This window comes from Saimiri boliviensis, chromosome 13, assembly GCF_048565385.1.
Source record: "Saimiri boliviensis isolate mSaiBol1 chromosome 13, mSaiBol1.pri, whole genome shotgun sequence".
NCBI lineage: Eukaryota > Metazoa > Chordata > Mammalia > Primates > Cebidae > Saimiri > Saimiri boliviensis.
In genome coordinates, this window is record NC_133461.1 from 60360774 (window position 1) to 60375054 (window position 14281).

At 44.8% G+C, this 14281-nt stretch overlaps 1 protein-coding gene across 20 annotated transcripts in view; it reads right to left on the minus strand.

The window, feature by feature from the left end:
• DLGAP1 (DLG associated protein 1) overlaps positions 1-14281 on the minus strand; it is a 966546-nt gene that overhangs the window by 79994 nt on the left and 872271 nt on the right. For 16 of the 20 annotated variants that reach the window (XM_074383719.1, XM_039463610.2, XM_010335534.3 and 13 more), the window contains one exon: positions 8571-8944. In XM_074383719.1, the coding sequence (XP_074239820.1) occupies positions 8571-8944 (374 nt within the window). The remainder of the gene's footprint in view (positions 1-8570; positions 8945-14281) is intronic. The other 4 variants (XM_074383721.1, XM_074383720.1, XM_074383727.1 and 1 more) reach the window with 1 other exon arrangement.

Here is a 14281-nt window from a genome sequence, read left to right on the forward strand (position 1 = left end):
TTCCAAAAATCTCTTCCTAGATAAACCTTGATGCTGACTTCAAGGACATCAAAATAAAGTCTGCAAGGCTTAAATGTTTTGAAACTGTCTCCTTAGCGTTCCTTTATTATTTTAAGTCAATGAATTATGGATCCTAGATAATGTGCCTTTTTATTTTTCAAAGCTTTCTTTCCGATAGTAACAATTTATTTGGTTTGTACCTAACTTGGCAGAGACAAGATTCATTATTTGCAGTTAGACTTATTTCTTCACATTACGCATAAAATAACATATCTCTGTACACTTGGAGAGGCATTAAAGGAATAAATAAGTCTTGAGAGTATGATCCTGAATAACTAATTTTTCTTTTATTTTTAATTCAAAGAATAGAGAAAGCCATTGCCTTTCACATAATGTGAAGGATTAAACTGTTCTTTTTTTTTTTCTTTCATTTCCTTAGTTTATTAAACATGACAATGAACTGTCAGGCTGTGCAAGAACTATGACAAGTGGAAATCCATAAACTGTTCTTTTAATCTGTTTTGCAACTTGAGTTAAATGATCATAGATGGAAGTCATAATGTACCACCTGGAGGTAGAGGAGTTAGGGCCTAAAGGTAGTAGGTAAAACTCATCTATAGTCAGAATTACTCTTGAGAGAGTAAAAGACAGTTCAACCAACTCTTGCCAGGGGTCACCTTTGGGGTGTACGGTAGGTGCAGGAGTGGGAAAGAAAGGGAAATTTCATATTTTGTTCTATATGCTCCTGTACCGTACAAACTCTTTATAATAATATTGTATACAAGAATTACTCATTTTGTAATTTTAAGAAAACAAAAAAAATTATCCTTAATGGTGTCCATGGCTTTTTTTTTTCTTTTTTTTTTTTTTTTTTTAAATTCTCACCATTTACACACCAAGAATTTAGCCAAGATTCTTTTCAATCAAGTCTGGCAAGATCTGCCTTTCTTTTGTTTGTTTGTTTGTTTTTTGTTTTTTTTGAGATGGAGTTTCGCTCTTGTTACCCAGGCTGGAGTGCAATGGCACGGTCTCGGCTCACCACAACCTCCGCCTCCTGGGTTCAGGCAATTCTCCTGCCTCAGCCTCCTGAGTAGCTGGGATTACAGGCACGCGCCACCATGCCCAGCTAATTTTTTGTATTTTTAGTAGAGACGGGGTTTCACCATGTTGACCAGGATGGTCTCGATCTCTTGACCTCGTGATCCACCCGCCTCGGCCTCCCAAAGTGCTGGGATTACAGGCGTGAGCCACCGCGCCCGGCCGTCCATGGCTTTTAGTATAGACATACAACTTCCCTCTAAATTCAAAGCAGCCAGTCCTCACAATGCCCTCCGCACCCCCAGCACTAGAGCATCAATAAAAGCACCAGATAAAGTATTTGACTTGTTTTGGTGCCATACGGTATAAAAATTTATATCTTTGAATATTCTAGAATCATAGTCCCCTGAGGTACTCCCAAAAGAACACTGCCCATGCACCAGCTGCTCTGCACGGCTCCCAAGTCCCAACACCACCTGACCCTGCCACCTCATGGTCTGAGCATAGGCTACCCCAGGCCTTGCTTCTGAGCTCCTAAGGTTCTGGTAACCCCACCTTTTCCCTTTTCTTTCTTCTTCCTTTTATTGCTCTCTCAGTCTTCCCAGACCTGTGTAACCAGTTTTGTGTATTAAACTGTCTCTGTTGAGGAAACGAGCCTGGTCTGTGATTTCCTGGACGGGATTCTAACCAATTCCATATGACTACACTCATGTAAATTAAAAATGCTTGGGATGTCAGCCAAAGTAGGATGTTATGCCTTACACTATGGGGTGGTATAAAACTACCCAATGAGGCTGGGCGTAATGGCTCACGCCTGTAATTCCAACACTTTGGGAGACTGAGGTGGGTGGATCACGAGATCACGAGATCAAGACCATCCTGGCCAAAATGGTGAAACACCATTTCTACTAAAAACACAAAAATTAGCTGGGCATGGTGGCGCACGCCTATAGTCCCAGCTACTCAGGAGGCTGAGGCAGGAGACTCGCTTGAACCCGGGAGGTGGAGTTTGCAAGTGAGCCGAGATCAAGACACTGCACTCCAGCCTGGCAAGAGAGTGAGACTCTGTCTCAAAACAAAAGAAGCAAGGGCCATCAGAATAAGAACAGAGGACACTGTTCTCTTCATGGTCTAAGCCTCATCCCCTCTGGTCCCAGAACTGCCAGCTCATTTGCATCAAGTATTAGCGTCTTCTAAGCTTCAGTCATTGTATAAATTTATCTCTGTGGTTTTTTTACTCTTAGCTCCAAATATTGGCAAATGTCACCTTTTATGTATTGTATCTAGGGTAATCTACTTAAATTTATAAAGTGGCTTTCAAAAATTGTAAAAGAAATTGCAGGATAATAAAATCTCTGTCCAAAAAAAAAAAATAATAATTGAGAAAGCCCATGACCTATTTAGTTCAGCATATTTAGCTAATCATAATTTTAAAGGGCAATATTAGCCATAACAACTAAATCTTAAAACTGTTGAACACTTATTATGCCTGGAATGTGCTTACAGCCTTACATATACTTTATCAATTAATTTTTACTACACCTAAAATGTACCATATGAAATAAGGACTATTATTACTTTTATTTTCCAGATGAGGAATCTGAGATATAGAAATATTAAGTAATTGATCTAAGTTCATGGAGATTATAAAGTAAATAGTTGTAATATTAGCTATAGGGTATGAATTAAATTTAAGGTTTTGGTAAAGGATTGGAAACTCTGGCCCTAAGAGGGAAAGCGTGGGAAAGAGTTCAAGATCCCAGTGTGATATATTTTGAGGATTTGCATTTAAATTTAATTTCTGTATAACAAAATTCATGAATATTTTTCATCTTTAATTTTTTTTCTTTTTCTTTTTTGAGATGGAGTCTCGCTCTGTCGCAAGGCTGAAGTGCAGTGACTTGATCTCGGCTCACTGCAAGCTCCAACTCCTGGGTTCAAGCAATTCTCCTGTCTCAGCCTCCCCAGTAGCTGGGACTACAGGAACACACCACCACGCCCAGCTAATTTTTGTATTTTTAGTAGGAATGGGGTTTCACCATGTTGGCCAGGATGGTCTCCATCTCCTGACCCTGTAATCCACTGGGATTAAAGGTGTGAGCCACTACGCCTGGCCAATTTTTTTTTCTTGTTATTCCCCATCAAAGAAGTGGTATAATGTGATCATGTTAGACACCAGATAAAATCTTGGCTGTGTCAACATAAAGCAGGTGATCTTGGGCAAGTTTTGCAACCTCTCTGTGCTCGCATCTGTAGGGCAGAGATGATCCTAACACCTATGCCGTAAGGTCGTTGGATGAGTTAAACGAGAGTCACATAAAGTACTCAGTACTTTGCTATAATTTGTATACCAGCATATGATGATTAGAGGAAGAATAAGAACAATTTTTTATTCTCTAAAATATACAACTATTTAAGACATGAGATAATGTCTTAAGTAAGAACTTCTCTCCCCAATGTTATACGTGGACTTCAGTCTAGTTCCATCCTACTGGGCGAAAATAATAACAGAAGTTGGATTTCATATATATGAATGTTTTATTCTAAGTAAGAATTATTTGGAGAGTAGCCTATAAGACTAATCAGTCAGTTGGACTGAAAAACACTTATGTTCAAAATTATGTGGTTGTTGTTCGTGTCTGTCTGTGTGTGTGTGTGTGTAAGTAGGGACGGGGTTTCACCAGGTTAGCCAGTCTGGTCTTGAACTCCTGACCTTGTGATACACCCACCTTGGCCTCCCAAAGTGCTAGGATTACAGGCGTGAGCCACTGCGCCCAGCCTTATTTATTATTTATCATTTTTATTTTATTTTTTATTTTTATTTATTTATTTATTTTTGAGGTGGAGTTTCGCTCTTGTTACCCAGGCTGGAGTGCAATGGCGCGATCTCGGCTCACCGCAACCTCTGCCTCCTGGGTTCAGGCAATTCTCCTGCCTCAGCCTCCCGAGTAGCTGGGATTACAGGCATGTGCCACCATGCCCAGCTAATTTTTTGTATTTTTAGTAGAGACGGGGTTTCACCATGTTGACCAGGATGGTCTCGATCTCTTGACCTCGTGATCTACCCGCCTCGGCCTCCCAAGTACTGGGATTACAGGCTTGAGCCACCGCGCCCGGCTATTTACTTATTTTTTGAGACAGAGTCTCGTTGTGTCGCCAGGCGCCAGGCTGGAGTACAGTGGCACGATCTCGGCTCACTGCAATTTCCGCCTCCTGAGTTCAAGCAATTCTCCTGCCTTAGCCTCCCAGGTAGCTGGAACTACAGGTGCATGCCACGACGGCCAGCTAATTTTTTTTTTTTTTTTAGTAGACATGGAGTTTCACCATGTTGTCCACGATGGTCTCGATGTCTTGACCTCGTGATCTACCCATCTCAGCCTGCCAAAGTGCTGGGATTACAGGCTTGAGCCACTGCGCCTGGTGTTTATTTTGTTTTTTGCTGTTTTTTTTTTTTAAGAGACTGAGTTTAGCTCTAGTGGCACGATCATAGTTCACTGAAGTCTTGAACTCCTGGGTGCGTGCCACCATGCCTGGCCACGTTTTTTTTAAATTTTGATTTTTGTAGAGATGAGGTCTTGTTATGTTTCCCAGGCTGGTCTCGAACTCCTGGCCTCAAACAATTCTCTCATCTCAGCCTCCTAAAACACTGGGATTAGAGGTGTGAGCTATCACAGCTGGCCCAAAATACATTGTTAAGTGAAAAAAAAAGAAAAATGTAGCTGGGCATGGTGACTCACACGTGTAATCCTAGCACTTTGGAAGGACAAGGCAGGCAGATCACCTGAGGCTGGGAGTTTGAGACCAGCCTGACCAACATGGTGAATGAAACCGGGTCTCAAAAAGAAATCCAAAAACCAGGAAAAAAAAAAAAGAAAGAAAGAAAAATGTAGACTAGTATGAGGTACATGCTAACAGAATAAATAAAATAGTTATTTCCTTGAAGATGCACAAACTATCTCTGTATGAGATACAAATATTGACTATATTGATTTCCTCTGGAAAGGAGAACTGGCTGTTGAATAGGAATGAGAGGGAGGCTTGTCACTGTACATCCTGTTATAAGTTTTAAAGTTTTTTTCTTTTTTTTTAAGTTTTAAATTTTGAACAGTGTTACCTATTGAAAATAATATAAAGGAAAAAAATGAGGGGGCCGGGCGCGGTGGCTCATGCCTGTAATCCCAGCACTTTGGGAGGCCGAGGCCGCTGGATCACGAGGTCGAGAGATCGAGACCATCCTGGTCAACATGGTGAAACCCCGTCTCTACTAAATATACAAAAAATTAGCTGGGCATGATGGCACGTGCCTGTAATCCCAGCTACTCAGGAGGCTGAGGCAGGAGAATTGCCTGAACCCAGGAGGCAGAGGTTGCGGTGAGCCGAGATCGTGCCATTGCACTCCAGCCTGGGTAACGAGAGCGAAACTCCGTCTCCAAAAAAAAAAAAAGAATTGGATATTAAGAAAGTAGAAGCATAAACCCAGGAGGTGGAAGTTGCAGGGAGCCAAGATTGCCCCACTGCACTCTAGCCTGGGTGACAGCGAGACTCAATCTCAAAAAAAATTTAAAAATAAATAAATAATAATAAAAAAAGAAAGTAGAAGCAAACTGACATTCCTCAGTGGCAACTGTGTGCCAGATAGGAAGCTAGACTTTTTTCTTTTTATTGCGGTAAAGTATATATAACATAAAATTTACCATTTTAGGCGAGCATAGTGGCTTGTGCCTATAATTGGAACACTCTGGGAGGCTCAGGCAGCCAGATCGCTTGAGCTCAAGAGTTTCAGACCAGCCTCGGCAATACATCAAAACCCCATCTCTACAAAAAAAATAGGAAAGTTGGCTGGGCTCAATGGCTCACGCCTGTAATCCCAGCAGTGTAAGAGGCTGAGGCAGGTGGATCATGATGTCAGGCGTTTTGAGACCAGTCTGACCAACATGGTGAAACCCCGTCTCTACTAAAACAACAACAACAACAACAAAAAATGTAGCTGGGCGTAGTGGCACACACCTGTAATTCCAGCTACGCAGGAGGCTGAGGCAGGAGAATCGCTTGAACCTGGAAGGTGGAGGTTGCAGTGAGCCGAGATCGTGCCACTGCACTCCAGCCTGGGTGACAGAGCGAGACTCCATCTCAAAAAAGAAAATTATCCTTTTATTTTTTTACGTGTACAGTTCAGAGGCACTAATGACATTCACATTGTTGTGTGGCCATCACCACACTGTGTGTGTTTAGTGGTGATGATGCATCCGCTAAACTATAATCTCGACAGGAAGCTAGATTTTAAAAACTCAGTCTCGAGGCAGGAGAATTGCTTGAACCCAGGAGGCGGAGGTTGCGGTGAGCCGAGACCGCGCCATTGCATTCCAGCCTGGCTAACAAGAGTGAAACTCCGTCTCAAAAAAAACGAAAAAACAACTCAGTCTCAGAATAATCCTATGAGGGATAAATGAAGAAAGCAAGGCTCAGGAAGACTAAGTAATTTATCTAGGACATCACAGAACCAACCTCTGCTCTTCACTCCTCAAAATCCTCTGGGTGGTGGGAGGGAATCAGCTTCTTTTTTTTTTTTCTTTTTTTTTTTTGAGACGGAGTTTCACTTGTTACCCAGGCTGGAGTGCAATGGCGCGATCTCGGCTCACCGCAACCTCCGCCTCCCGGGTTCAGGCAATTCTCCTGCCTCAGCCTCCTGAGTAGCTGGGATTATAGGCACGCGCCACCACGCCCAGCTAATTTTTTGTATTTTTAGTAGAGACCGGGTTTCACCATGTTGACCAGGATGGTCTCGATCTCTTGACCTCGTGATCCACCCGCCTCGACCTCCCAAAGTGCTGGGATTACAGGCTTGAGCCACCGCGCCCGGCCGGGAATCAGCTTCTAATGGAAACATAGGGAGATGTGGGGTGGGGCAGGGCTGGCTTTGGGTCTCTGTCTCCCACTTCGTCATCTACTCACAAGCACCAATGCTGCAAGTTCTTTTAAAAGAATGTCCCCCCAGTTGTGCTACGGTAACCTGTAGGTTACAAAAAGGCATTTGACTCATCGCTGTAAGAGAGAGATTAATTGCCCCTTCAAAGTGGACTTTGCAGATCGGACTATAAAAATACATTATCACTGTGAGAATGCACCCCACGCCTGGCTTTTAATAACCTTAGAGTGGGTTCAGTGTAGAAAGATTTATTCAACAGCAAGTTGAGAAGTTATTATTCAAAGGGTACCAGCAAACTGATAGGGCACAACGCAAATGGAGAGCAAGGATGATTCTTCTCCTTTGATAAAAGAACATTTCCCCGGGCGCGGTGGCTCAAGCCTGTAATCCCAGCACTTTGGGAGGCCGGTGGATCACGAGGTCAAGAGATGGAGACCATCCTGGTCAACATGGTGAAACCCCGTCTCTACTAAAAATACAAAAAATTAGCGGGGCTTGGTGGCGCGTGCCTGTAATCCCAGCTACTCAGGAGGCTGAGGCAGGAGAATTGCCTGAACCCAGGAGGCTGAGGTTGCGGTGAGCCGAGATCGCGCCATTGCACTCCAGCCTGGGTAACAGGAGCGAAACCCCAGCCTGGGTAACAAGAGCGAAACCCCGTCTCAAAAAAAAAAAAAAAAAAAAAGAAAAGAAAAACAGTGAACTGAACTAAGGAGACTGCTGGGTTTTCTATCATTTTCATGAAATGCATGATTAGGCTGGAACCAGCGCACATTCTTCCCTCATGATGCCGTGATATGAGTTATTGCTTTCCACACTCTCAGTCACTTCGGTCTTGCTCGCCGTCACTCCCACATCTATGGGGAGTGGTTCACATTTTTGTTCTCATATGGTCACTCAATAGTGCTGAACATACTGTTAACGTGGCTCAATGACCTTGGTTATTCCTGCAAGTCCACTTTTTTCCGAAAATAAAAATGTGCGTTAGGAATTGAAAGCACCCATGTTTCATTGTCTTCATGTTCTTTGAATTATCCTGGAGTTTCAGTCATACATTCAATTTAGATAACAAAAATAATAGCTGCTAATAACGTCTACAAAGAAAATACTTTCATAATCTTGGTCACATTTAACAAAATACGAAGTTCAGAGCCAATCACTTGAAAATCTGGTCCCAGGCCAGGTGCAGGTGGCTCACACCTGTAATCCCAGCACTTTGGGAGGCTGAGGTGGGTGGATCATGAGGTCAAAAAGGTCGACCATCCTGGACAATGTGGTGAAGCCCCGTCTCTACTAAAAATACAAAAATTAGCTGGGTGTGGTGGCATATGCCTGTAGTCTTAGCTACTCAGGAGGCTGAGGCGGGAGAATCGCTTCAATCCGGGAGGTGGAGGTTGCAGTGAGCTGAGATCTGCCACAGCACTCCAGCCTCGGCGACAGAGTGAAACTCTGCCTCAAAAAAAAAAAAAAAGGAAAGAAAGAAAATCTGGTCCTATGCATAGATCTAAGATCCCAAGTGGCAAGAAAGCAAATCTTCCAAGGAAACAAAAAGTGTTAAATTCCTTAGCTTTAAGCTCCTATTTCAAAGGACAGAAAGAGAGACTATTACCTGTATCCCGATAGACAGGCATCGATTTTTCTTAAAGTGGTCCTTCTTCCTGTCCTCCGTGGTGACGGTGGCTATGGTGGTCGTGGTGGTGACGGTGGCAGTGTTATTGCCCATATGTTGACTTGCAGGGCCATGGATCTGGGCGTTTGCAGCTTCGATCGCGGCGGTCAGAGCCTTCATACTGTCCAGGCTCTCGGTGGAGTTGCTGAGTCCAGACTGGCTGATAATATCTCCTCGCTGGCCCTGTCCGTCCATGTAGGCATCCTGGGCTGATTCTGTGCTACTCTGGGCTGTGATAGAAATGAAAGGTTTCGTGGTAGTTCTGGGTGGGACTGGAGGTGGTGTCTTCTTATATGTTGTAATGCAAGATGACACTGGAAGACAGTGAAAACAAAGACACTGTGATTTCTGTGTGGGTTTTAATTTCTGATATTGTAAATGACAGCCATTGGAAATTAAGGCACATGAAACACACTGAGACATTAACAGGAAACAAGTTCCCTGCTCTCTGGGGGGCAGTTTGGATCTCCTCTGAGGTGACACCGCCGTAAAATTGAGGGAAACAGTGGGAAACATCAGTCTCTGAAATGGAAGTTTCTGAAATGAAAATTAATATGAATCAACATAAACTAGACATGATCATTCCTCTGTCAAAACCTTCCCACCACCTAGAGAAGGTGAGGGGAGTCTCTGCCTTCAGGGAAAACACTAAATATAGCTACAAACTAACTCATTAGAAGAGATTCTAGTGGTTGATAATAAACATGGAAAAAGAAAAAAGGAAAGCAAAGAGGTGGTGAGGATGCGAGTTATTCTAATAACAAGGACGAGGTGTCTGGGGGATAAGCTTACGCAGCCCATCGTAGCTTCTGCAACTTGTTTATCGGAGCTCCTTCCTTCCCCCCCTCCCTCCCTCCTTCCTTCCTTCCTTCCTCCCTCCCTCCCTCCTTCCTGTCTTTCCCTCCTTCCTTGCCTTCTTTCCTTCCTTCCCTCCCTCAGTCTTTTTCTTTCCTCTGTCTTCCTGTCTTGGCTTCTTTCCTTTTCCTTCTCTCTCTCCATCTTCCTCTTTCTTGTCTTTCCCGTCCTCTCTGTCTTCCTTCTTCTTTTCGACTTTGTCTCTCTCTGTCTTTTTCGGGATAAGCGCTCACTATATAAACTTTTTTTGTTGAGCTTTTGTTTGTTTCTGAGAAGAAAGTATTACTCACTGAGAGTATTTACACTGCACAAAAGTCTCCTATTGTAGAATTAATCCACATGCTAGTTTATAAATCATTTTCATGGGTTTGGTCTGTATGAGCCACTCCCTGAGTGTTTTCCTCTAGGGCGACTTAGTCAAGTCAAAGGCCAGAGTCTGGTTGGGCATGGTGGCTCATGCCTGTAATCCCAGCACTTTGGGAGGCCGAGGTGAGTGGATCACCTGAGGTCAAGTGTTTGAGATCAGCCTGGCCAACATGATGAAACCTTATCTCTACTAAAAATACAAATATTAGCCAGGTGTGGTGGTGCATGCCTGCAATCCCAGCTACTGGGGAGGCTCGGGGAGGAGAATTGCTCGAACCTGGCAAGCAGAGGTTGTGCTGAGCCGAGATTGTGTCACTGCTCTCCAGCCTGGGCAACAGAGTGAGACTCCGTCTCAACAACAACAAAAGGGCCTGAGTCTAGGCTGCTCAGTACAATTTGGGACCTGTACGAGGGGGTCGAGGTCTATTTGGCAGCTCCAGCAGCAGCAGCCTCAGCCCCTCCCTCTAGCTATTTGATTACAACGCTGAGGGTTTTGAAGAAGCTTTACAGGTTGGCTTTCAGTTTCCTATTTGTAAAGCATGATTTAGGAAAATAAAGATCAACAACGAATTAAGTTTCCAAGTGGGACTCCGGTCGGTGAAGCACAATTCCTTAAGCAGTTATTATAAATTCATTGCAATGATTATGCTTCCATCGTTCCCCCCCTCCCCACCCGAGCCCACCCACTCCTTCCCACTCTCGCAGGTGGTGTCACCGTGGTGCCATCCCGTCAGCTAGACCTGGCCACACCGTCCCTGCTTGTTACCTACAGTTCCAGCTTCCAACTCGGGCCATCTCACTAAATGAAATCCTTGTTTCAACACTGAAGATGCTTCCTCTGGCCACTCAAAGGAAACACCCTCTAATGAACTATAAACAACAGGACCCTATTATGCTGTCCTGCTGTTTCAGTGGGCTGGGATTTGGAGTAATTTCCTTAACCATAAAATAGATGGAGACAATAATGTTTAGCTATTTCCCAGGGATTGCCTGAGTACTGAGGGAATAAATCAAGGAAATGTCACATTACAATATCATATGGACTCTGGGAGGGGGAAGACAAGGTCCCTGACATACAGGCAGTCACCTCTCATTCCCTGCTGGGTGACTGGCAGAGGCCCACCCCAGGAGAACTTCCCATCTATGCTGACTCAAAAAACACACATCTTTACCTCTTTTTTTTTTTTTTTTTTGAGACAGTTTTGCTCTTGTTGCCCAGGCTGGAGTGCAATGGCGCAATCTCAGCTCACCACAATCTCCACCTCCTGGGTTCAAGCGATTCTCCTGACTCAGCCTTGAGAGTAGCTGGGATTACAGGCATATGCCACCACACCTGGCTACTTTTGGATTTTTAGTAGAGATGGGGTTTTTCCAAGTTGGTCAGGCTGTTCTCGAACTCCCGACTTCAGGTGATCACCTGCCTCAGCCTCCCAAAGTGCTGGGATTACAGATGTGAGCCACCGTGTCCGGTCTTTTTTTTGTTGTTTTTTTAAGAGACAGGTTTTCACTCTGTCACCAGGTTGGAGGACAGTGGCACGATCATGGCTCACTGCAGCCTCCAGCTCCTAGACTCTGGCAATCCTCCAACCTCAGCCTCTTGAGCAGCTGGGACTACAGGTGTACGCCACCACAGCCACCTAATTTTTTATTTTTTGTAGGAGGGAGTCTTGTGGTGTTGCCCAGGCTGGTCTTGAACCTCTGGCTTCAAGCGATCCTCCCACTTCCACCTCACAAAATGCTGGGATTAGAGGCATGAGCCACTACACCTGGCCCAGCTTTGTCATTTGAATGCAGCTCAACAATAAGCAGTCGACTTCTTCATTTTTTAGCTAATGCACCTGACGGGAAATGCAGGGAAGATAGAGTTCTTGCAAAGTGCAGAGTCAGGAGCAGAACCAGCCAGCCTCAGGTTCTTCCCACTGGCCCACAGCTAAGCCCCTGGCTAAACACTGCCAATGCATACACACTGTGAATACTTTGCCTCACTCAATTTAGTTTCTTGCACCCAAACCATAGTGGAGCTCTGGTTCCTAGAGAGGCATGAGTGACGGTAGCCCTGCTCGGGGAAATGCTCATCTCAGTGATTCAGCTGAAGACCCTGAGTGGGTGGGAGCCATAATTAGGATGGAACCTCTCCCTTTTAAGATCAAATGAAACTAGAGCATTGTACCACTTCTCCTGAGACATGTCTTTACAATGTGAACCCATTATTTTGTCCAAAATAGATTCTCAGAACATTCCGCCCACTGATATTCCAAAGAAGCTAAGTAACGTATTCCAACATGAAACGTCGGATCTTTTGGATTATGTATTGCTTCTTGTTAGCTCTCTTTGGTTTCTTGTTTTAGGGTGGATGATCCAAACTGGATAATGAAGCTGGCACAGTGGCTCCCGCCTGCTTTCCCGGCGTTTTGGGAGGCTAAGGTGGGAGGGCTGCTTGAGTCCAGGAGTTGCTGACCAGCTGGGCAAGATAATGAGATCCCATCTCTACAAAATTAGAAGACAAAACAAAACACCCCCCTCCAAAAAAAAAGCTAGATAATGCAGCCAAATATAGAATCATTTGATTTTCTGTGACACACAGTAAAAATCCTGCCATGATGTGGTAAGAGTGATAATGGGAGTGAGAAGGGGCCGGACTAGGTTCCTTATTTGCAGTGCCTGACGGATCCTGGGGACCTGAGCCTCCAGTGTGGCTCCTACACACCCCAGGCCGACTGCAAGTGGACGCCACCTGGTGGCTGCTGTCAGCTCATCTTCCATATCGATAGGGATAACTGGATACCTTGGAAATTTACCATGGTTAGATTGGACAGGGAGAATACTGGAGACAGGGCTTCTCCACCAGGGTGGTCCAGCCGCCAACACCCAAAGGAGCTAAGATTTTGAGATCCGCCAGCCACTTCCAATAAGGGAGCTGAGTAGAGGACAGGAACCATCTTTCATGGTGTTATGCAGGGGGCGTTATTCGTTCTTATGAGGCTTTAGGACAGGAACCATCTTTCATGGTGTTATGGAGGGGCATTGTTCGTTATTATGAGGCTTCACTGCAGTGAGCAGCACTGTCCAGTCATGGAATAGGAAAGTAAAAGGAATTCAAATCTTCATTATTGCTTTTTTTCCCCCCAACTACAGATAGGGTCTCACTGTGTGGTGTAGGCTGGCCTTGAACTCCCAGGTTGAAGAGATCTTCCCCCCTCAGTCTCCTGAATAGGTGGGACGACAGGTGCATGCTACCATGCCCGGCTTAAGATTACCATTTGAAGCTGGGCACGGTGGTTCATGCTTGTAATCCCCAGCACTTTGGGAGGCTGAAGTGGGCAGACCACAAGGTCAGGGGTTCGAGACCAGCCTGACCAATACGGTGAAACCCCGTCTCTACTTAAAAATACAAAAATTAGCCGGGCATGGTGACATGCACCTGTAATCCCAGCTACTTGGGAGGCTGAGGCAGGAGAATTGCTTGAATCCGAGAGGCAGAAATTGCAGTGAGCCAAGAGTGCGCCATTGCACACTCCAGCCTGGGCAACAGAGTGCGACTGTCTCCAAAAAAAAAAAAAAAAAAGAGAGAGAGAGATTGCCATTTGAAGGAGAGGAAAGGGGAAGGAAAGGGAATTCAAATCACAAATGACACCTCTCCATAGTCCGCTTCCTCATTTTCCAATTCTTCTGCACTCCAAAACTCACACAACGAAATCCTTCCCTAGATTCACTAAGCCTTAAACCCTAGCTTCTTTCCTAAGGGTGTTTTGTTTGTTTGTTTCAGTTCTACTCTCAGGATTCAGTGCCAGGAAAGATTTAGAACCCACTGAGAAGGTCTGAACACTAGCAGTGTATGGTAGATAGAGCGAGGCCGAAGGACAGTAAAACACAAGCTAGTATGTTTGTCTTGCCTGGTCAAAACCAAAAGAGAGCCGGGTGCGGTGGCTCATGCCTGTAATCCCAGCACTTTGGGAGGCCGAGGCGGGTGGATCACGAGGTCAAGAGATCGAGACCATCCTGGTCAACATGGTGAAACCCCGTCTCTACTAGAAATACAAAACATTAGCTGGGCATGGTGGCGCGTGCCTGTAATCCCAGCTACTCAGGAGGCTGAGGCAGGAGAATTGCCTGAACCCAGGAGGCGGAGGTTGCGGTGAGCAGAGATCGCGCCATTGCACTCCAGCCTGGGTAACAAGTGAAACTCCGTCTCAAAAAAAAAAAAAAAAAAAAAACCAAAAGAGAAAATGAGCAACTTCTATACAGTAGGTGAAACACCTGATTTGTTTAAGAGTGATGTTCTCTTTTTTTGTTTTGAGATGTTGTTTTGCTCTTCTTTCCCAGGCTGGAGTGCAATGGCGTGATCTCTGCTCACTGCAACCTCTGCCTCCTGGGTTCAAGCCATTTTCCTGCCTCAGCCTCTTGAGTACCTGGCATTACAGGCGCATGCC